Source organism: Ambystoma mexicanum, chromosome 2q, assembly GCF_040938575.1.
Source record: "Ambystoma mexicanum isolate Mex_15411 chromosome 2q, UKY_AmexF1_1, whole genome shotgun sequence".
NCBI classification, from domain to species: domain Eukaryota; kingdom Metazoa; phylum Chordata; class Amphibia; order Caudata; family Ambystomatidae; genus Ambystoma; species Ambystoma mexicanum.
The window spans coordinates 775,030,577-775,052,900 of NC_090924.1; the positions used below are offsets into that span (position 1 = coordinate 775,030,577).

The 22,324-nt window shown below is 44.8% G+C and overlaps 1 protein-coding gene across 8 annotated transcripts in view; it reads left to right on the top strand.

The window, feature by feature from the left end:
- The window catches only part of WDR37 (WD repeat domain 37), a 2,160,746-nt gene that overhangs the window by 536,989 nt on the left and 1,601,433 nt on the right, over positions 1 to 22,324 (top strand). For all 8 annotated transcript variants that reach the window (XM_069648008.1, XM_069648012.1, XM_069648013.1 and 5 more), the window contains 2 exons: positions 8,511 to 8,606; positions 16,443 to 16,507. In XM_069648008.1, the coding sequence (XP_069504109.1) occupies positions 8,511 to 8,606; positions 16,443 to 16,507 (161 nt within the window). The remainder of the gene's footprint in view (positions 1 to 8,510; positions 8,607 to 16,442; positions 16,508 to 22,324) is intronic.

The following is a 22,324-nucleotide window of genomic DNA, read 5'->3' on the forward strand; positions in this document are numbered from 1 at the left end:
CTGGTGGATGTGAGAAACCAGAAGGTGTCTCACCCACTAGTCCTCAGGGATCTGTCACTCAGGTGGCCAGGACATGGCCACCGCTTTTGGATCCAGTTCCTGGGGGTTGACCAGTGCTGGAGGATCACCTGAGTGATGGGTCTTCAGGGAACTGGAGGGGGATGGTGAGACGCGGTATCCCCTTCTTTGTAACACCCTTGCCCCATCCTACCCTGTTGAATATCTAGGAACTTGACTCCCCACCTCCCTTTTACCACAGGAACACTTTCTCATTCACAGACCGCGATGAAGGAAAACAGACTAACACCCAAGCTGTATACCTAACGTGTCCCAATACAACGGTCAGGCAATTATTGGCCATCACACATCCCTGGCTTCTTTTACACTTCCCCACATGGATAAAAGGCAGAGCACGAGAGCACACTGAGCGAGGCAAAGCACGCAAGGAAGCCAGAGTTCCAAGATGGCAGTTTAACGAGAGACGGCGAAACAGAAGAGGATCGCAAGGAGGGAAGTTCCCTTGACCTTTTCAACAAGGAACCGTTACTCTCGCGAAACGTCCAGAACCGAAAGCGTAAGATTAGGAAGGCAAGCTGAAGAATCCTGCATTGTGTGCAGGAGGTACCTCTGGGCCCTCCCGTGTCTGTAATCAAGGCAGGGAGAATCTCCAGCCATTGTGGTACTGTCCTTGGCTCCAAGAACAAAGCCGCTTCAGTGCAAGTAAAGCTCAGCTGCAGATGATTGATTGAACTTTGAAACCAAGATACAATACCTTTGACAGAGTGGTCCGGCACTGCGTGTGTGCGCTCATTCGAAGGTCTCTGTAAGGTATCCAGCTGAGAGGTGGCAAAAGTGTAAGAGAGGCAAAGAATTGTGAATAGAAGTGGTCCAGCGACGGGTCAATCAAAATCCTGTGCACAATCGAAAGTCTTTGATGTTGATACAGTAAGGAAAGTTTATAGCAAAGTAGATAACGTTGGTCTGAGCCCAACAGAGGGAGATCAATTTAAAGCTTTGTGTTAAAACAAGTTTGTGTCAAAGTGGATCTGAACTAGGCGGAGGGGGATCCGAGGTGAAAATCCTAAGAAACCTGTGTACATGTGAAATGCTAAAAGGAAAGGAACTTTGTTTGTTTTTCGCAGTAGAGACTTTGAATGATTTATTTATATAGCGCACAACAGCCCGTAGGCATTGCAGCGCTATTACAGAGGTAAGTAAGTTTGCTTAGTTACAAGGGTACATACATACTGCATGCGCAATGACAGCAATGCAAGAACAAGATGTGCTCAAGTTAGTCAAACAGCCAGGTTTTGAGGGCTTTGCAGAATGCAAGGTGGGATGGTTCGGCACTAAGGGTATGCTTTGCGGTAGAGAGTTCCATTGCCTGGCAGCAAGGAAGGGAAAGCTGGCACCACCTGCTTTGGCTCGTTTGACTCTGGGGATTCCGAGTCGGTGGGTGTATAGTGTTCTGGTAGGTCTGGACGAGCCTGCTCTGACTACTTAGAGATGTGGGGGTGCTGTGTCAGTGATGAATTTGTGAGTGATGACAAGAGTTTTGAATAGTACAAAAGAAAAGGGTGGGCACAACCAGATTCAATGGTAGAGTAATCCGAGTTCAATATTATGTTGATGAAAATTTTAAAGGAGCAGACTGTACAAAGTCCAGAGACACCTAAACTCAAAAATACCCACAGAAAGAAAACTGAGTGAAATGCTCAGCTAAACAGTCGCTCTGCAATTGTAGGCATAACACTCATCCAATGTGTCGTTATGTCTTCAAGTTGAAATGTTACGTTGAAATCATACAAAAGTACTCCAATGAGAAATACAGGATTACATTTTCTGAACAGGAGAGGCCAGCTGTGGCCTAAAAGTGAATCAGAGAGCTGTAGTGCCAATGTATTTCGGAGTGCTCAACTCCTTCATCAGGGCTGGGCCCTCTGTTATACAGTAATCATATATGGATGGGCAAAGTAAATAAGTCCATGTTCAACATTATGTAACAGTAAACATAAGTAATATGTAGTAAAAATAACATGAATGTTCAATAACATCACGTAAAGATCGGAAAAAAAGGGTTTCCGAGTCGGTGGGAGTATAGTGTCCTGGTAGGTCTAGGTGAGCCTGCTCTGACTACTTTTAGAGAGGTGGGGGGGGGGCAATTATTTTAATCAAGCAAAGCCGATTCCGTGCCATGACCAGGGCGAAAGCCGGATTGACGTAGACCAAGGATGCGATTGGTTTCAAGGAAGTGTTGAACCTGTTGGTAGGCTGCTTTTTCAAGAAATGTTAGGAGGAAGGGGACTGATATAGGCCTGTAGTTGTTGGGGGAAGTGGGGTCAAGTGAAGATTTTTTTATGAGTGGACCTACCCAGGCTTCCTTTAGGCACGGGGGACAAGTCCTGTGGCGAAGGAGGTGTTTTTAAAGGCGGTGAGGAACGGCGCCAAGGTGACTGCACAGTCATTTATGATCATGGCAGGGCAGTCTTCGCCTTTGCAATTTGATGCTTTGAGATTTTTCAGGAGGGTGAGAACTTCGGGTTCAGTGACATCCATGTAGCACAAAAGGGGGACGTCATGGGTGGAGCGGTTTGGGGTGGATGTGGCTAGGTGATTGGGTGTGATCAGGGCATTCTGGTTGGTTAGGATTCTGCTATGTAGTAGGTCTAATTTTTTAAGCATGGCAGTTTGGATGCTTGAGCACCAAGCTTCGTCTTTGGAGACGGCCTGCCTGGTTGGGGCTGGGGCTTCGAGTTCCCTGAAAATGGAGAAGATCTCTTTGGATCCAGATTTTGTGTTGGCAATCCTGGTATTGAAGGAGGGTGCTTTGGCTAGGATGATTGTGTGATTTTTTTTTTTTTGTGAACAGCTATCTTGTTAAATTCTAGTGTCGTGGACTCTTGAGGGTTTGTTTGCCATGTGGTAAGGGCGGTACATGTCTCTTTTTCGTAGTACAAGTACCTTCGGGGTGAACCATGTGTTAGCATCTCTGACAGTTTTCGCTTTCCACGCTAATAGTGGGGCTATGGCGTCAACTGTCTTAAGTGTAAAGTTATAAATGTCAGCAAGAACCGTAGGGTCATTGGAGAAGGGAGGTCTGTAGACTGGGGTTTCTAGATATGGCAGTAGATTCTCTTTGGTTAACTTACGTGAGCTCTGAGCTAGTGCAGGCGGTAGGGGAGTGGTTAGAGGTTTTTGTTTCGTCAGCATGGAGAAGAGGATGACATGGTGGTCTTTCCATGGGGAAGGGGAATTAGAGCTGATGGATGGTGGGCAATTGTGGTCCGCTATCCAACCCAGGATGCGGCCCTTGGTGTGCATGTGGTTAGTAATCGGTTGTCTGAAGCCCAAAGTATCTAGTGTTTTGGCAAGAGATTTAGCTTGTGAGTCCTCAGGCTCATTGAACCCTAAATTCAGGTCTCCTAGTAGGATGGACTTCGAGGAGACTTTTATTTTGTCAGATCAGAGATTGAGGCGGTTCTCATGGAAGTCGGCGATGTGTCCGGGGGTGGGGGGGGGCGGTGGGTGTTGATAGACAGTGTGGATTGTGATAGAGCAGTTAGGGGAGATGGTGTGCTTGAGGGATAGAATGTCACGGTTGCCTTCGAGAGAGGTGATGATCTGTCTAAAAGGAAGGGATTCTTTGGCTATGCGTGCTACTCTAACCCCTTTGGTACGTTGGCGATCTTAACGGTATATGGTGTACCCTGTGGGGAGAGCTACTGAGATGGCGGGGGCAGAGGCTTCATGGAGCCATGTTTCTGTGATAGGAGGTCCAAGTTGTGAGCAGGTCGTAGATTTCCAAGGCGTTTGCTGGGAGGGAGCAGGCATTAATGAGGGTGCATTTTAACGGGGCCAGAGGTTTGTGAGAATTCTTAGGAGTGTGGATATGATTCACATCTGGAATAGTTGTGGCGGGAAGGCTAGACTGGTTGGGAGTGACTATAATTTGCTTGCGGGCAGAGTGATTGAGGTTAGCAATGTCAGGATTATGCATAGCAACGTTTGAATTTGTAACAGAGTGCAGATTATTTACAGGTATGACATTGAACTGAGTTAGGGCAACATTTGGATCAACTAGATATGGAGTTAAGACATAAGTAGTGGGATTGTGATTTGCAATATACGGGTTAAGCATATCAAGATTAGAATGAACAACATTTGGACGCAGATGATTGTCATATAAAACTTTCTGATGCGATGGTGCTACATCCTTTGTTGGTGACACTGCATTTGGATCAGTTGAGGTGGTCGTTTGAGGAGTTTATGCCACGAGATGTAGCCTTTCCCCAGGTGGGTCAATAGACGTAGCTTTAGCAGGTGCACTGCTTAGCAGAGGTGTCGGTGAATGAAAACATGGGGGTACATGGATTCGTGTAAGTGACAGATCTGTGTCTTTTTTAGCTTTGGCAAGGATACAATGCTCATATGGTGGATACGGGCAGATGTGACTGGGGCAGAGCAGCGACTTGAGGTAGGGAGAATGGATGGGAGCCACTCCGGTGCTAATGCAGTGCTAGGTGGTTGGGGCCAACTGACTTGGTGCACTTTAACATGAGTATTTTGTTTCATGAGGTGAGCGTGACGTGCATCTGGGCTCGGCCGGGGACCTTGGGGGGGGGGGGGGGGGGGCAAGGAGGTGATTGATGAGTGTTACTGTGGTGTAGCTGGGTGTAGCACGCGTGTGTGACATGCGTTTTGCCGGCTTGCAGCTGTTAGTGACTGCCATAACGGAGTGAGAACGGGTAGTGTTGGAAGCTGAGGGCTGAGTGCGCTGGCCAAGTAGGCCATTCATGGTGGAGATGTGTCTGGGGCGTAAAGGGTGGCGAACCGGTTTTGTACGGGCACGCATCGCTGCAAGTCTGCGGTTGTGTGTTTTTTGGGCAGGCAAGGTGTGGGTGGTAGAGTTGGCTAGGTGAGTGGCTTTGGAGATGTTTATGGAGGGGATGTGTGAGGTGTTGGCTCCTGAGAGGGTGTTTGGTTTGGGATGTTTAAGGGGTGCGTGGGTGGTAGTGTGTGGTTTTGCCGTACAGGGCTGGCCGTGGAGGCGTTGATGTGTTTATACAGCGAAGACGTGCCGTGGCTTTCGTTCTAGGCCGTGGATGTTGTGCTGTCTTCTGATTGGATAGAATGGTAATGAGTATTGGTGGGCAAGTGAGTTGGAGCGTTATATTCAGATAGGTGCTGATGATTGTGTGCGGCAGGGTAGTCACGTGGCTGGGTTGGGCGGCAAGTAGGAACCATGTTGGGTAGTGGGGTTCCCATTACAATAGAATGTGGCAAAGGTCCTTTGGCCTGTAGAGTTAGTCGTAACCATGCATGCTAGCAGGCGGCTTACCTTTGAAGGCTTTCAACGTGGAGACACTAGGTGACCATGCTGTCAACGGTAAGCAGCGGAGAGCTGCAGAGAGCTCCTGGTGGAGCCTTTTGTCCTGGCCTTTTGTCCTGGCCATCTGTTCTGGCCAGCTTGGCCATCCGACTCGGTGGGGTGCGGGGGGGTTCAGTCGAAATAATTACACTTGCAATTACACATAAAGAGACTTTGGCACAGAAGGCCCTGATATTGAGATCTGAACTGCATCCTTGTGCTAGAGAAGTCAGAGATTGTGCTCAGCTCGAGTGTGCCGCCTTGTCCTGTGCTGAAAACGTGGGGAAGGGAAGCCAACAGCTTGAATATCCTGACATGTAATTTTCTGAACACTTTTCTTTTGCATAACATTGTTTCCCACACTCTTTGTATTCAGAGGTAAGGATCACTATAGGTTTATTAGTATAAGCCCTTCTATTTTGACATGACACCACTACGACTGCATTATTATTTTTTGATGGTCGTAGCTTGCTCCCATCTTTAGATTTCAGATTAGATAGGCGTTTTTCAAACCCAATTGAAGTTCAATAAAGACCCTTGAACAGTGGTCACTTGTGTCCGTCTTAATGATGATACCATGCCTTCCTTACAGATCCGAGACAGGGGGAGAAAAGGCAATTAAGGTGACAATGTTCAAAGGATATGTTCTTAAGGTTGCAAAAGGGTTTTCACTGACCTATCCAGTCAAAGATGGACTTTGAGGATGTGTGGGGGTTGGGGGGGGGGGATATACTAGTCAATAATACCTTTGCAAAAGCCCTGGTGGTATGAAAGCACCAAATCTGGCTTCTCTGCGTCGATCATTGATCCTTTACAGTTCGAAATTGTAGCAGTCGGTGTGCTCCAGTGGCAAACTTTCGTCGATTTGGGGTCGAACGGCAGGTGGCTGCAGTCCCAAATCAACTATTTGTGCTGTTCGGATCCGTCGTCCCCAGGTTCAAGCAGCGGTCACAGTTCCACGGCGGTGAGCTGGTACCAGGATCCGCTGGCGAGCTGATTCTATGCAGAGGATCAGAGGTTACTATTCGGGAAGACACCAGGGTTGGGTCGATGGACTTCTGCTCAGTGATGAAAAGGCTGATGCTTCAGTCGTAGACTCGAGCAATGCAAAGCTGTGGTACTTCCTTGGTTTGAGCTAAGGTAACAACATGCTTAAGCTGGCACAGTGCAGCATCGAATGTTGTCGAACAGGCAAATGGTGATTCGAAAAAGAATGACCGCCAAAGGCAGCATCAAAGGGTCCTGATAGTTTGCTCTGTATTGAATATGCTTGAGTCGCCTCTCGCAACAGGTCGACGCTGAAAATGGGCATCTTGGCTGTTCGGGCTTTCAGGTGTTGCGAGTCCCACTCCAGGGTCACAAGGGCCAAAGATGGATCTTTTCTCCGGCTCCCAAATATGGAGAAGGCTGCCACACCACTTCACAAACACAGTGAGGTCCCAGGTAACAGCGTGGCTAGCAGAGATGGTCTTTGTCCAGCATCAGATGTCACCCCTCATGACCCAGGTAACTAAGAATGGTTGGGGGCAAAGCTCGCCTCTGCCTTGGAACAGGCACCATCCGTGCTATAATACTAAAACACACATCAGCTGAATCTCGCCTACGGCCACGCTCGCCATGCAAGAAAGAAATGGATCAGAATCCGGAAGCTTTCCCACAAATCTGCACATTCCTACACCATGTCAATACCAGACAACAAAAACCGGACACAAGCCCTAGGGACACAATGGTCAGAGGACCTAGAGACACCCATAAGCGACTTGGATATACAAGCATGCTTCACAGCCATCCAGGAAGTCTCTCTCTGCCACAGAAACAGATAATATAAAACCCTACACAGCATATACTACACCCCAATTAAACTACACAAAATGGGGCTCCAACCCACGGGTATGTGCTGGAGGGGATGCTTGTGCATAGGAACGATAGGCTACATGCTCTGGCCGTGCCCCAAATTAGGCCCTTACTAGCGCAAAGTCCACCAATGGCTCAGACATCGAGGGGGCAGACATTGCATTTACTCCCACCACCATGCTCCTGGGCGCGGACCGAACCGAGTGGCACGCTGACGCGCTAACACCCAAGCTTATGAACCTGATCCTATTCACTGCACGCAAATTCCTACTCTCACACTGGAAAGCAACAACACCACTGTCTCATGGCTCACCGCACTCTCCAAGACATTTAGACTCAAGAGGGCAGCCTTTAAGAGATAGACCAGACTCAATCCCGCCAGGGGGGACAGATTATAGGAACTGGTAGACCCATATATCTGAGTAGGTACACACAGACTCTGACGCACTTAACACCATGACAGAATGCAAGAATAAATCTGGCACTGCGGACCGCATACAGCAGCTATGACAAGGACAGGAGCACGTCCAAGGGATGGGAGGTGGGTGGGGGGGGAAAGGGGCTGTCACAAAACATTTATATGCTGAGAAGCTGTATTACATGTTTACATGTTACTAATCCTGCAATGTGACCGCAGACTATGCGTACATGAGATATGTGAATACCTGTAACTGTGACAAAACTTTCAATAAAACGAGTTGAAAAAAAAAAGAAATACAGAAAAAAACCTGCTGCATGCAGCGCCAGTTAAATCTATGGCCTCAAACTCAGTACCCAACTTTTGTCTTCAACTGCCAACAAAAATTCTCAATTTAAGTCATTACCCTGATACTCAAGAGCCGGTTTGTTTTCAATTGTATTCGACTACACTGGAACTCGTGCCACAATAACATCCCAGATACTATAACATGCAAACCTACATACGTTACACCACCTAGGTTAAAACGAACTCTATGAAAGGGTGAGCATTATGCGAGAGGAACTGCTATCTGCAACACCTTCATAAGCACGCACATAGCACCTCAGCACACCTTCAGCTTAGATAATTAAAGACGTCCTGATAATTCAAGAAATTCTGCTTGCCATACATATCTGAGCTAAGGCTTAACCACTTTCCCAAGAGGCAACCATAACATAACCAGCGTTCTCCCAAGACGCATGCTTTGAGATTTTAGTGATTTGGCACATAACAAATTTTAAAATGAAGATGTACGTTCTAGAGTAGTGTGCCGTTTGCTGGTTACATTTCCTCCATTTTGTATTTGATGTCTATTGATTTTTGTTTCAGTACGCCGTGAAATTGATACACTGAACGATCGCTTGACTGGAGATGGGCAAACAATTGATGGAGTAGAATTAAGTAAAGGACAACTCAAAGCAAAAGGTAATGTACATCTAAACTAATCGATGCTACAGTGTTCTTTGTTTTGGGATACTTAACTTTTACTGTCTTTATTTTATGCTTGCATGTTTTTATATAGCACCCATTCCAGGTTGGATCAGCTGTGAAATTATAGTGCTTGTGATAGGTGTGCTGCATTGAGTGCATTGGATAGTACATTTCCCCATAGCATTTTGATCTTCCACACACTGCCCAACTACACACATAAAATATGCTCCTATTCAATATGTGGCCAGACAGTTGGGAGTAGACTGGTGCCAATAGCTGTGACTTGTGATGCATTTTGGGAACTGGTTTGAGATAACTTAGTCTCTTAACCAAATCATTGGTCGATATAAAATAAAACTCTTTATTACTAACCTGAGTAATGGTCGCAAACAGCTTGGACACTGCAGTGCAAGCTTTAATCTACTCAATTTTGATATCTTTAACTCTACTTTGTAGGATACATTTTTGTCAGAGTGGGCATAATTGAGGATACTCTTCTAGTTCCGTTTTTTTGTGACCAGAACCTGGTATGAATATTACAGTCTGGTGAAGCAGATGGCTTTTGAAGTCACCTGGTTATTTACAACAGTGAAAGGTCTGCCAAATTGTAAGGATTCCTATGCAAAACCTAGGTGTCTTCTCACATCTACCACACCCTCTTACTTTGTTCAACAGAGCTCAAACCACATCACATCTCCGTTTAAATGTTACATTTAATTTGAGGTCAATATATGTATGTAAAACAGTGGTTTAAAATGGAAGAAGGGATTTCCTTAATTTTTATTTATTTTTGTTTTACTCTGAATGCCAGATAACAGTCCTTGTTCCTTCATGTTATTTGAGTATTCCTTTGATTGTCTTAAGATACCACAGTTTTAACATACCAGTAGCCTTTCATATATGTCCATTATTCTGCAAAAGGACAATTTGTGAAGGAATGAAATTTTGCTTACACATTTCCCAACATTAGGCTTTAGCTTTTGTAACCACAAGTTCACTCTTTCAGTCTTACCGGTGTATTTTACTGAATCAAAACTCCTGAAAGCATCATGTTCTTCTGGCAAACTGTGGCAACATAACATCCAACTTTATCTTTGGATGACATTGAGATTCCACTGAGATGTTCCTGGGAAGAGCCAGGTCCTGATGTAGTCCAAATTGATCTTTATAAAGATATGACTTCATTGTGGGTACCATGGATAAATAGCCTTTATAACTACACTTTGAACAGCTAAGCTATTCCCAAAGCATGGAGCACTATCAGAATTGTTCCTTTATACAATAAAGGTCCCAAGTTAGCTCTATCTTCTTAAAGGCCTATTTCGTTGATAAATGGCACAGCAAAGCACTTTGCAAAAGTAATTTATTTTCGCTTCACAGGGTTTGTCCAGGACAATCATGTAACGTAACATGGTATTAGAGCAGGGCTAGGGACAGAATCGCAATTCTTAAATTTATTTCTTGCTTTGCTCAAAGTATGTTTGAGCGGACTGCACAAAAATCGTTTTAATTTTCATGGATCTGACTTTAGCATTCGACAACGTCAAGAGAATTGTTATGGAAAAAATTTGGATAGCAGAAGATCTATTAGCTGTTGTGATGGGGTTGCATTTGAAAAATTTGATTTGGTGCAGATGCTGAACTGACAGCAGTGTTTAATATTACAAAAAGAGTACTTTGGGGTTGTATTCCTGCTCCATTACGAATTGGTATGTCAACTCACTGTCCAGTGTTTGAAATTGAGGGGAGCTGGAAGCTATTTAGCTCCCGCTGCTAGCCTACAAGAGCCTGGTTAGCTTGAAAACAGTTACCAGGAGCTAGTTTTGGCTCCCCAGGCCAATTGATGCCTTACAAACATGCACATGCTACATAAACAGAGTATTTGAGAATGCTAATAAAGAAGTATTAGGACAAGTCTAGCACATTTATAAACATAATGAGTCATACATAATAGACAAAAGGTTAGTGTGCATCTCATGTGAAAGTTAAGTCAGTAAGCAGGATACTCGCTCCTGGTTCCCCAGCGGCAACTCCTACCTACTGGGTGATGCCTGACACCCAGGAACTAGTTTTAGCTCGTGCTCACCGAATCTAAATTTCGTACCCTTCTTTTGCAAGTCTTTAAGGAAACTACATTGAGTATTCCCCAATTTTAAACATAAGAATATCTGACTTTAATATGCAGAAGATGTAGTCCTAATAGCAAGGACTTTGTCTGCTTTACAAAAATTGGTTACGACCTATACCTCCTTTATGAACTCTCATGGATTGGATTTTAAAATAAATTGAATGTTATGGTTATTGCAAAACGTAAGAGCTTGCAACCCCATTCTTTGTACTGATAAATCATCAAAACTGAACAAGAGCTATGATTATTGAGGTCTTGGGTTTTCTGATTCGCCTTTGTGGCAGGCACAGATTGATAAAGCAGCCATATTGATGCACAAACGAATGGAGCCATTTTTAGTTTAATTAAAATCAGATCTCTTACCAATATTAGGTTTACTTGTTAAGTTCTATAGCACGAGCTAAGTATGGTTCGATATAGGGGGCTTTTTGAAAGTGAATACAATTCAGCTAACCATAAATAAAAAATGTTTTAACAAGCTTTATTTAAGTCCTTTTCTCTTTAGCAGTACAGATATCACCTTAGCATCAATTCTATATGTTTATTTCGGAAAAGAACATTTCCATAAACGCATCAATGTAAATATAAAGCAATACAACATTTCATGACAAACACACCAGCAAACCATTGCATAGTAATAGTAAACAAATGTAAAACATCATAACTAAAAAACAAGTTAAAAGCATTAAGCAACCCCAATAAGACCTAGCAGATATTTTCTTTTGTGCAAAGCCATTCTGAGGTAAGATAACAAAGACCAACCACCTTAGGGGTGTTAACCCAAAGTATATATAGTAATGTTTGTTCACATTGTACCAGCCCCCACCTCTCAAGATTCGTTCCAGAGTAGAATTTTTGATATTTACATAGACTGAGCAGAACAACTCAAAATGTAGAAGGTCTTTGTTAGGTGCATGACATGACAGGCACGTTCTGTCACTTAAATTGTCCCACCATTCCGATTGTAGCTTTCAGGGGTAAACAGTTAAATTTTACCCATGTCATCGGGACACGTTGACCTGGGCCAGTAGCACAAAGCAGCTATATTTGTATGTTGTCCAAAGTGATGGCTTGATGTCGACGGTTAAATAATTTAGAGAGCCCAGTTGTTTCTCTTCTTGCCGGGTGCAATAAGTCGTATTCTTGTTTAGTTGCTTTACCATGGCATGAGCTAAAGTGTCAGTTGCCTTAAAGTTGTATAGTGCCTCATTTCAATGACATTACTGTGTGATGGGCACTTTTTGTCTCGCCACAGACAATTCCAATAAAGAACCGGTAATGTGGCTAAATCATCTTTACTACAAGGTAGGCCTAATTGTAGGTTTACCCCATAATTTGCTGATGAGCGGGGTCATCTCAGTATCGCCTTGAGACAACCATTTTCACAGACAAATATTTTTTGCCTCCCGAAAAACCCCACAGTTGTATGCCATACTTTGCAACAGATGTTGCTTTATTCATGTATACTTTGGTAGTAAGCTCAATGGGTTTAACACTGGACATACTCCTGAAATGGTGCCACCCCCCAGTGCCTGTTTAAAACGATTAAATTGTTTGCTAATACGGGGAGCAACTGAAAATGAGACAAAAATCATACTCCTAAATAATCAAATTCAGTCATCAGTGGAATTCTGCTGTTATTGCTAACCATTGCCAGGAGTCTGGGTGACTGCCTAGACCTGCGGCACACAATAACTACTGATTGTTTTAGTATTGACGTGTAGGTCCAAATGATTTATGAACTTAGAGTATTTCATGGTCACCTCTGCAGTGAACCAGGAGTACGGGCCACTAATACCTTATCGTCCACGTACGCCAGTGTAGGTAATGCAATATATTCATATGTCCCATCCCCTTTCCTCAAACCTTGTGGGCAAGAACAACCAGGCAGATATGAGGGTAGTTCTGGATCTTTAATTCCTCTGGAAGGGAAGAAAGTGAGCTTTCCCTTTAAATTTAGTATAGCGTGCGGAGGCACGGCCCTGGGCGTGGAACTGTCCATCAGCCCCACCCTGCGGCGCCTCACCTCGGTCCCCTTTTGACACATCGGACACTGGTAAACCTGGCTATGCTGGTAATTTACCTACTGGCATACTAGCGGAGGGGGGGGGGAGAGGACGGTGGGACGTATGGAGGAATGAAGGAGAGGGGACTTGGGACTATGCATAGTCTTGTCACTATGGTGAGTACCTTCTATTCTTCATACGCCCTGTCCGCTTTCCTCCATCCTTGTGGGTGATTCAACCGAAACAAGACCACTGTGTGGAGCTGATGCCTTAGCTGGATGCAAAGAGGTTCCTGAGAACCTCCTGTCTGCCTCCCGCCTGGAACTGGTGTCCAGAGAGTAGTGTTTGCAGAATGCTGACAGCGTGGCCCAAGTCGCTGCCTTGCTGATTTCCTCCCAGAAGGTGTGCCTTTGAAAAGCGACTGCCGTCGCTTTGGCCCTGACTGCATGTGCAACTTAGGCCTCTGAAATTGCCAGAACAATCCAACGGGAGATGGAGGCCTTGGATGCTTGGATGCCCCGAGGTGGAACCGCCGAACGTGATGATCAGCACCTCAAACCGCATGAAAGGCTTCGTCCGGGTGAGGTAAAACTTGAACACGCTCCACAGATCAAAGGAATGGAGCATTCTTTCTGCACCAGACTGCGGAATCAGGAAGAAAACTGGAAGACCGAACCAGAAAACAGGGTTGCCCACCAACCCTGAAGGGCCAAATCTGTCATCCTCACCAGAGAGGGCTCCAATTGAGACAATGGAGCTCCCGCTGACAGATTGCTGTCGAGGAGCCACCAATGCAGATCCGGGTGAAAAGTAGGCAGGATGAGCAGCCTGTCCAACTGAGACCCTGTTTCCTGGTACCAAGATGACCCTAGATGAAGTTGAATGTGTTTCATTTTGAACTGACATGTTGAACTGTCAGGACACACAAGACTATGAGCCCCAGCAAGTACTGAAACCACCACACTGAGGTTGTAGTGTTGGACAGGAAATGGCGAATTGCCTTGCCGAGACACTTCAAACTTTCGGCCATGGGGAAGACCCTCTGAGCCACTGTGTCCCACCTGACCCCCAGAAACAGGAGGTCCTGCGAGGGGTGTAGCTGCAACTTTTTCTGGTCGCCGGAAAACCCCAGTTGGTGCAGAACATCTGCCAACCTCTGGCAGAAGTGGAGGGCTCCTTTGGGAGAGCCGACTCTTAACAGCCAGTCGTCCAAATAGGGGTGCAGGTGGTGGCCCTCCAATCGAAGAAGGCCCACCACCATGTTCTTGAGTTAGCTGAATACACATCAGGGGCAGCATTGAGGTCTAACAGGAGCACCTTGTATTGGAAATGGTAAAACATAATTGTATACCGCAGGAACGTCTGATGTGGCAGGAAAATGGGGACATGCAGCTAAGCATCCTTTAGGTCTAGGGAACACATCCAGTATCCTGCGCACAGACTCCCTGCTATGTGAGCCGATGTTATCATTTTGAAGCGTTGGAGCGTGAGTGAAAGAATGAGGAAAGAAAGGGCCAGAACGGGGGCGTGGTCAGCGGTGACCAGTGCTTCGGATAAGATATTGAAGTGGGAGTATTTTACAGCCTATTTTTTAAAGTTGTGAGTACAATGTTTTTTTGGGAAGTAAAAATGTAACTCCATTTCCCAATGGGAGTTTTTTTTTTATAAGCGAGTAAAAAAATTAACTGGAAACGTTTTTGTCATTATTTTCTTTGCACCTAGTTATTCATGCACACTTAAATATATGTGTGTTTATTTCTTCCAATCAGGCAGTAACAATATCAGTTTACGCCTTTGGTTCTAAATGCACTATTGGTCCAAACACATCCATGGCGCTGTTTGGGTGAAAGCAGGTTCATAAGGTTCTATGCGTCTGTTTCCTATTTTTTTGTTTGTAGTATTTTTACTCCATGGTTTATTTTTTGGGAGTATTTTCCTATTTTTAAGCAGTAAAAGTGGCCGATAGACCAATTATCTGTAGGGCTGGCGGCCTCTGCTGAAATGTTTCCGAAGTGCACAGCTGTGGACATTACATGCCATAGATGTGGAATACGTCGGAGGAACATCCCATCGAAAGAACGTTACCAGTTTGGTAAGTAACTTGTTCTTCTTTCGCCTCTCCACACTCTTATTAATCTCCCCTCTCTGCGCTAATAGTGCTCTCCCCTTACCACACTACTACTTCTCCCCTTAGTACACTATTACTCTCCTCACCCTTCACTACACCATTCTTCTCTAGCCACACCTTACCACAGTCGATCTGCCTTTGTCTTACCACTACCTTCACCCCTCCTCCTACTTCACTGTGCCCTCGCCTCTACCGTCTCGCACTCTCTCCACCCTCTCACTTCCCCCTACACTTCCCCTTTCTTTCTCATTCACCTTTTACACAGCGCACCCTTAACACTACAATGCGTGCAGTCTATTGCCTCTCTCTCACAAATACCTTGCCTGCCCTTGGCTCCAATTGTGCTACCAGCACTCTGCTCCTCTGTCCGCCCTCTGCCTTGTCTTTTGGCCCTCGTTTGCACCACCTCCTGACTTCACCACTGCAACCCACGCTCTGCCTCCCCTTCTTTCTCCTTTTATATTGTAGTCCAGCTGCTTCTGTCTCCTCCCCCACACCCCTTCTATTCTGCTCTCATCTGAATGTAGTAACCAACCTGTGCCTCTCTTTTCTCTATGGACTGTTTTCTACAGGTGTGGGGCTTTTAAAAACCTTCAAAGCACAGTTTTGTAAACCGTGTCTGGTGTGGTAGCATCCTGGGGCTTAGGCTGCTTGTTCTCCCTGTGGCTTTCCTCAGTTGTTGTTGTTATGTTCGGTTTGAGGAAGGGTGTCTGTGTCCCTCCTATCCGCCTACAGTCTATCCACACTCCCATTTTGTTTCCTCCTGAGCCCACACATTCACATGGGGGGTTGTCAAGTTGGGCGTCTCATTTCTGTTTGGCTGGGAGATTGGAAGTCCATTTCTTGGCTGTTCTTGATTCCTTTCTCCTGGCTCCAATCTGGGTTTTCCATGTAGCACCTAGGTGCACTCTATTCACTCTCGAGTTTCATACTGTTAGAAGATGAGTGATCAAAATATAGTGCAATAGGCAATGTTTATTGTGTTTATATAGTGCTTTACGCCAAAGCGCTTTACATTATAACAAGGATACAATAAAAACAGTAGAAACAATTACAAAATGTGAATCAAACCAGTAATGCAGTAAGTAGAACAATTTGCCAGTGAAGATAAATGAGGGAGGAGGGGGTGGAGAAGCGGAAGGAAGTGGGAAACAGGAAGAGGAATAAGCTGAAGACGAGAGGGGAGGAGAGGGGAAGTTGGAAGGAGAGGATAAGAGTGTCAGGGAGGGGAATGGAGAAGAAGAGATTTCAAGGAGACCCGCAAGGAGGAATAGGTGGGGATGGAACGGATAGAGAGAGGAAGGGAGTTCCAGTGGAGGGGGGGCAAGGAGCTGAAAGGAGCAAAAACAAGAGGTGCATGGGGACGGACAATGCAGTGTCAATGTGTTGTATTTTTCAATATGTCTTTTGATTAGAAAGAATTTGCATGTTAGATTATAAACTCTTATTATGCTTGCTTTCTGTATTCTAAATGGCTCATAGTAAATATTTGTGCATGCTTCTGTTGCTGAGTATGTTTGTTATATTTTATTTCTTTTGAACTTGGAAATTATTTTATATCCTGACAGCCAGCCACAGCACCAGCCAACTTTCTCAGAAACTAAAGACAACGTACAAGGCTTCTACTAGCAAGGTAGGATTTAACAATTCAAGGTAAAGTTTGTATTGATCTATTTCGAGGAACACAGTGAATAAGACTTTACACTTTACAAGGTTAAGGTTATTTAAAATTCATAAGTTGAGTTTAAAAACGGACCGCTCATTCAATTGGAGCTTTAATGATAAAAAAGAGAGTGCGCGCGCGTGTGTGTGTGTGTGTGTGTGTGTGTGTGTGTGTTATGAGAGAGAGAGAGATATTGGCCTGCTGTAGCCGCCCTGTAGTTACGGTTAAGTTGCTCAACTCCTAGCAAGAGCACTTTTTGGGTATCTTATAACTATCCCCTTTGGATGAATCCTCACCAAACGTTGCAAAGAAAGTATAGGGTCCCCTCGGAATGGTAGTAAAAAACAATTTGTGATATCTGTGTCTCGTCTGTGGACTCATTTCCTGATTCTGAGTCTTTGGACATCCCCTGGGCCAATCGGATTGGTGAATTAAAAACGTGAGGTGCGTCAAAAATTTTTAAACTGACCCCATGTTAGATTCACAAACAGCACCCATGGTCCGCGGACATCACAGTAAAACATATTAAAAAACACAACATTGCACTTGTCAAACAAATTAAACAATCTCTGAGGAGGTGTGCGCTGGTGAGGATGGGATATGGCCATAAAAAGCCAAAAATCTGGTGTTTTCTCCTACAAAGTCGGAGAACATCTCAGGTGATCGGGGGCCTTTCTGGGGTGTACTCGAACTGAACAAAAGTTCGAGGACATTGGGTATATTTCTTCATTAGAGAGTCGGTGAAAACAGTCTTTGAATGTCTTATAACTTTGGCACCACTCAATGAAACTGCATGCAATGTTGCAATAGACAAGTCCGTCAGTCAAGTAGCTTTTATTCGACTTAACATCATTCGCCATAAACATACATACACATAAGAATCGCAAATGAATCAAAAGGATTAAGAACACATCATATATTACATTGTTCGTCCGGGATAACCTATCAAAAGTCAAATACACCCGTAGGTATCAAAATAAAACATAGGAAGATAAAACATTTGATAAAATGGTACCATTAAATAGGCCCTTGATTATATAAGGAGGGGAAATTATTACTTTCATTACCCCTTTTAAAAACATACGATTAAATGTCGTGGTCATTATACGTTTAGAAAGGAAATGTCCTTTTAGGTACATCATTAAGCTTCTCGCGTACAAATATCAGTACCGGGAGGTTCACACAACTTTAAACCACAAAGCCTATTTTCATTATTTTTGTTCTTTTTTGCCAGACTGTCTAGAAAATTTGCTACACAATAGACTACCTTGGGTTCATTACATGTTTTAAAGAGTTTGAGCGCTTGCCTTCTATGCTGTGTTCCATGGGTGATTTAGATGGTTTTTAAAAACTTGGTGTGCCACCCGGTAACACTCACAAAAGAAAAACAAGTACTTTAAAGATGCTCAATTGAGCCCACAAGCTAGGCACATTTAATTTCCGTTCAAAACTCACTTTTTTGGTGGGGACGTCAGTTGCAATTAATTCAACCTAAATTTAATATACAAGGTACAGGCCAATGGGGGGGGGGGGGGGGGTCAGACATTTTCCAGATATTCCTCATAGCCCTTATACATCTTATTGACAGGTAGAAGATTCCCATCGCAAACTTGGAACAATGGTTAACCAGTTCACTGTCTATTAGGTTCTGTGCCCTTGTTCTGGCCTAAGTGATGATGTTTTGGGATACCCATTTGGGGTTGAGCCATTGCTCTCCCAGGTCCAACTTCATCAATAGATTTTTTACATGTTGGAACCAAGGCAGAGATCTACCTTCCCTCTGTCTCCATGAGGTGTACCGTGGCTTCCCGATATACTTGTAACTCGGGTATGGACCACAATCTCAGCCAATACTGTACTTGTTTAAAAATAACCTCGCTCTCAATCTGTCCAAGGACCAATTCTAGGTAGACAGGTGCACTTGATATGATTTGTGCAGGCCTGACAGCTTTTTTTTTTAAATATACCGGTCTATCCTACACAAACTCTTAATGTCTGCATGACCCCCCCCCCATATATCTGCCCCATACATTGCAGCAGCCCTGACCTGGGCTCGTAACATTGTGACCGCGGGTGCGATTGGCCCTTGACCATGGGAATGCAATGTTGCCATAGCATTTTGGAGCTGACTCTGAAAAGTTTGGTGCTGTTTCGCCAAGAGGGGCAAAATAAGGGGGGGTCGTCCCAACATTTGTAGATGGCTTAGAACTTTGTTGCTTTTTGACAAATCTGCACAAAGGTTTTCAGAAGGATTATAGACCCAACCTTGAATGTTTGTGCAAGTGGGGGCTAACTTATATGGCTATTTTTTGTACGTACATTATGACATTTTTCAAACAATAAAACCTGGACGGATTTGCTGCAAACTCGTTCAAAGAGCATTGGCAAGGACCTGAAAGCATGGTTTTGCAAATGTGTGTGTTTTTATTTTTTGAAAAGTGTCATAATGTAGGTACAAAAAATAGTGAAATATCTTTGGTGGTGTTATCTTTGATGTCCTGGGTGTTCGTTTTAGCAGTGCACGGTGGTGGCGTGAGTTATGGTTGCTTAGCTTACCATAACTGAAGAATTTCTGGGGGGGTTTTGGTTTTACTTGTAACCACAACATCCCTTAAACAATGTTTTTTCATTGAATTTCACAGGTTTTTATTAGTGCAACTTAACCAGAAAGTCCTTTATATTAACATATTAGGTTTTTTCAGATATGCAACTGGCACAACAATCAAAGTCTGTATGCAAATATCTTTGTTTGCCTTTGAAAATGTCCATCCTCTTCCCTCAACTCACCTTCTCAAATCCACACAAACAAGGCCTCATTGTTATCAATTGTTCGGCCATTTCTCAATGTTCATCAATTCATTTAGTTTACAAAGTCCATCCAGTCGTCTGAAATAGCATCTGCAGATTCCTTGGTCGATCAAAGCTTAATGTTGCAGAGCTTAAATGTTGGATCAGTGGGTTCCATTTTAACTAAAATTACATTGTGTGCTGCCTGTAATGCACACTGTTAGTTTCTTCATTGCTACAATTTCCCATAGCTGAAGAAGGCACTGCCCCATCAAAGGTGCCTGCTTTTCACCCCACATGTTAGTGATGGCCAGTTTTACCGAGAGGGTCATATTTTTATCACCTGCAATTGACTGCCCACCGTTTCCCACTCTTTCTGAAGCCAAACCCAGCAGCACAAAGGCTAGCTTAACTTTAAAACGCACCCCCCTAACTCCATGAATCACGTTTTCAATTTATTTCCACAGCGGCCTCGGTTTTGGACAGCTGCCAATTATTTACTTTCAAGATCCAACTTGACCACACCCTTTCCTACATACATTTTCTATTTGTGGGTTATTATGTGCATCTTATCTGGGGTGCAGTACCATCTGTGTAAAACATTAACCTGGAGCTTTTTGTTGTTGCTAAATCGACCCCCACGAGCTGCGATGTATATCCTGCCACTCCCGCTGTGAGATTTCCTGTCCTAGTTCCACCCAATTTCTTTTGAAGAGCCACTTGACATCTCTACTTTTTTTTTTTCTTCAAATCTTTTCACTGAGTAAAAGGACATATTCCACAACAGCCACAGATTTATAGCAAAGCATATTACATCTGAACATCAGTAAAATAACAGATGCCAGTAATAGCGTGGTACACTTTAAGGCACAGGGATCAATACAGTTTCTGGCACTTGTAGGGATGATAAATTGTGTGTGGCAGAGTTCCAAGTTTCTGGTTTAATAGTTAGAGAACCAACAAAGAGTAGGGGGTTTACAGGCTACGCCAGGGAACCGCTCTGCACAGTTATAAAAACAAAACCACATGCTCTTGAATTTTCCCCCTTTGCCCATGCTCAAGGCAGTGATTTCTTTTTTCTCCCTCCCTCCTCCCCCCACTGCTGTATCTCAGCACTTGACTCACCACATAGTGATGAAGGGCCCTGCAGGATCCCTCCAGCGGCAGGCGATCACAATCTTAGCCACAGTTAGCAGGTGCGTGATTAGGCCTGCTATGGGGCCCATCATGGGGAACACCCAGTCGCCTGTATCTACCAGCAGTACCACCCCAGGGTCTCAGGGAATCGTTAGCCCAGTTATATGTTTAATTTGTGCAAGTACCTCTTTCCAAAATTGACCAGATTTCTCACAGGACCAAAGCAGATGGGAGAGGGTGCCGGTGGCCACTCAACCCCTCCAACAGTGTAGCATTTCAGGCGTTGCGTACCATCTATAGCACACCTTTACTGCCCCCTCCATGTTAGGTATACATTTGTAACTGCTGAGTGTGTGGGCCCAGATTCAGACCCATTCCTCCTCCCCTAGGTCACAGGTCCCTCTCCCATTTTTCCATGTAGCCTTCCTTGAGTGCAGGGTCTGAAATGTCCAGCAGCCTGTACAAGGCGGCCATCTTTCCTCTGTTCATGTAAGCTCTAGGGCGTTAAGAACTCTTCCCCCATGTGTTCTTGTGGAATAATGTGTCATCCATTGCCTACAGTGGGCATATCTAAAGTGCTGCCGTTCTAGGACTTGGAATTTGACTGTGCATTCTTCAAAGGACAAGGGGTGTGCCCATTTACAAAGAAATCTCGGAGATAAAACCGTCCTCCTTCCCTCCCTCCCTCCAAGTCTGATAACCACTTAGGTTGCACCTGGGGAGAAAGCCTGAGGTGCACCACACCAAGATGAAGGGGGCTCTAAAAGGCGTTAATCCCCCCATTTGTGCGCTGCCTTTCTCCAGTAGTGTATGGTAATTATAGTGGATGCCAGAGGACCAGTGCCAGGGTCTCTTGAGGCCTGACTTGGGTAGGGTAAATGTAATAAGGGGATTGATTGCCAGGCCTCCTCAATTTGTTTCCATTTGGGGGCGGGGTCCTCTCGTGCATGCCATGCAATTGCGTTTGATAGTTGAAGGCGAGGTTTCAATCTGTAAACGCCAGGGACATTGAATCCCCCATTCTTGATGCCCCTTAGCATCAATTTCCTAGCCACCTGGGGGTTCTTTCCCCCAACCCCCATACGAATGCCATCATCTCCTCCTTCAGTCTCTGCAGGTCCGAGTCAGGCACTCGGACCGGTAGAGCGAGGTAGTGGCAGATGAGCCTGGGAACCAGATTCATTTTGAGGGAGGTGATCCTGCCAAACCAAGAGATCTCTTGCTTTTGCCAATGATCCATATCCCCCCGCAACATGTTAAATAGTCGAGGGAGGTTGTGTTGGTATATCCGTGAGGTTTTGTTTGGAATTTGAACGCCCAAGTAATTGATAATAGATGCACCAGACTGTATTTTGCAAGCCCTTCTAGATGCTTTCTTGGCATATGAATCCCCATGGCACTGGATTTAGCATAGCTTACTCTGAAGCCTGATGCCCCTCCGATCTGGTCGATTTCTCGCGGTAAGGATGTGAAGGAGGAGTCCACATGAGAGAGCAGGACGTTGTCCACATACAGGGAAATCTTACGATTTCTTCCCCAAGTGCACACCATGAATCCCTGGATTGGCATGTATTCTAGCAGCAAATGGCTCCATTGAGAGTGCGAAGATTAAGGGATAGAGGAGGCAGCCCTGATGCGTCCCCCTGGAGATTTCTATTTTAGATGATATTGCCCTGTTCATTCCAAGTGATGTGGAGGGGTGCTGGTAATTGGCCGGGACCCATTTTTTAAATGTCTGGCCAAACCGGTAGTACGTTAGGACCTTGCAGATGTAGCTCCAGTCTACCAGGTTGAACGCTTTAGCTTCGAGCAAAATAATACCTAGCTCTGCGTCTTTCCTCTCGGCGCATTCGACAAGGTTCA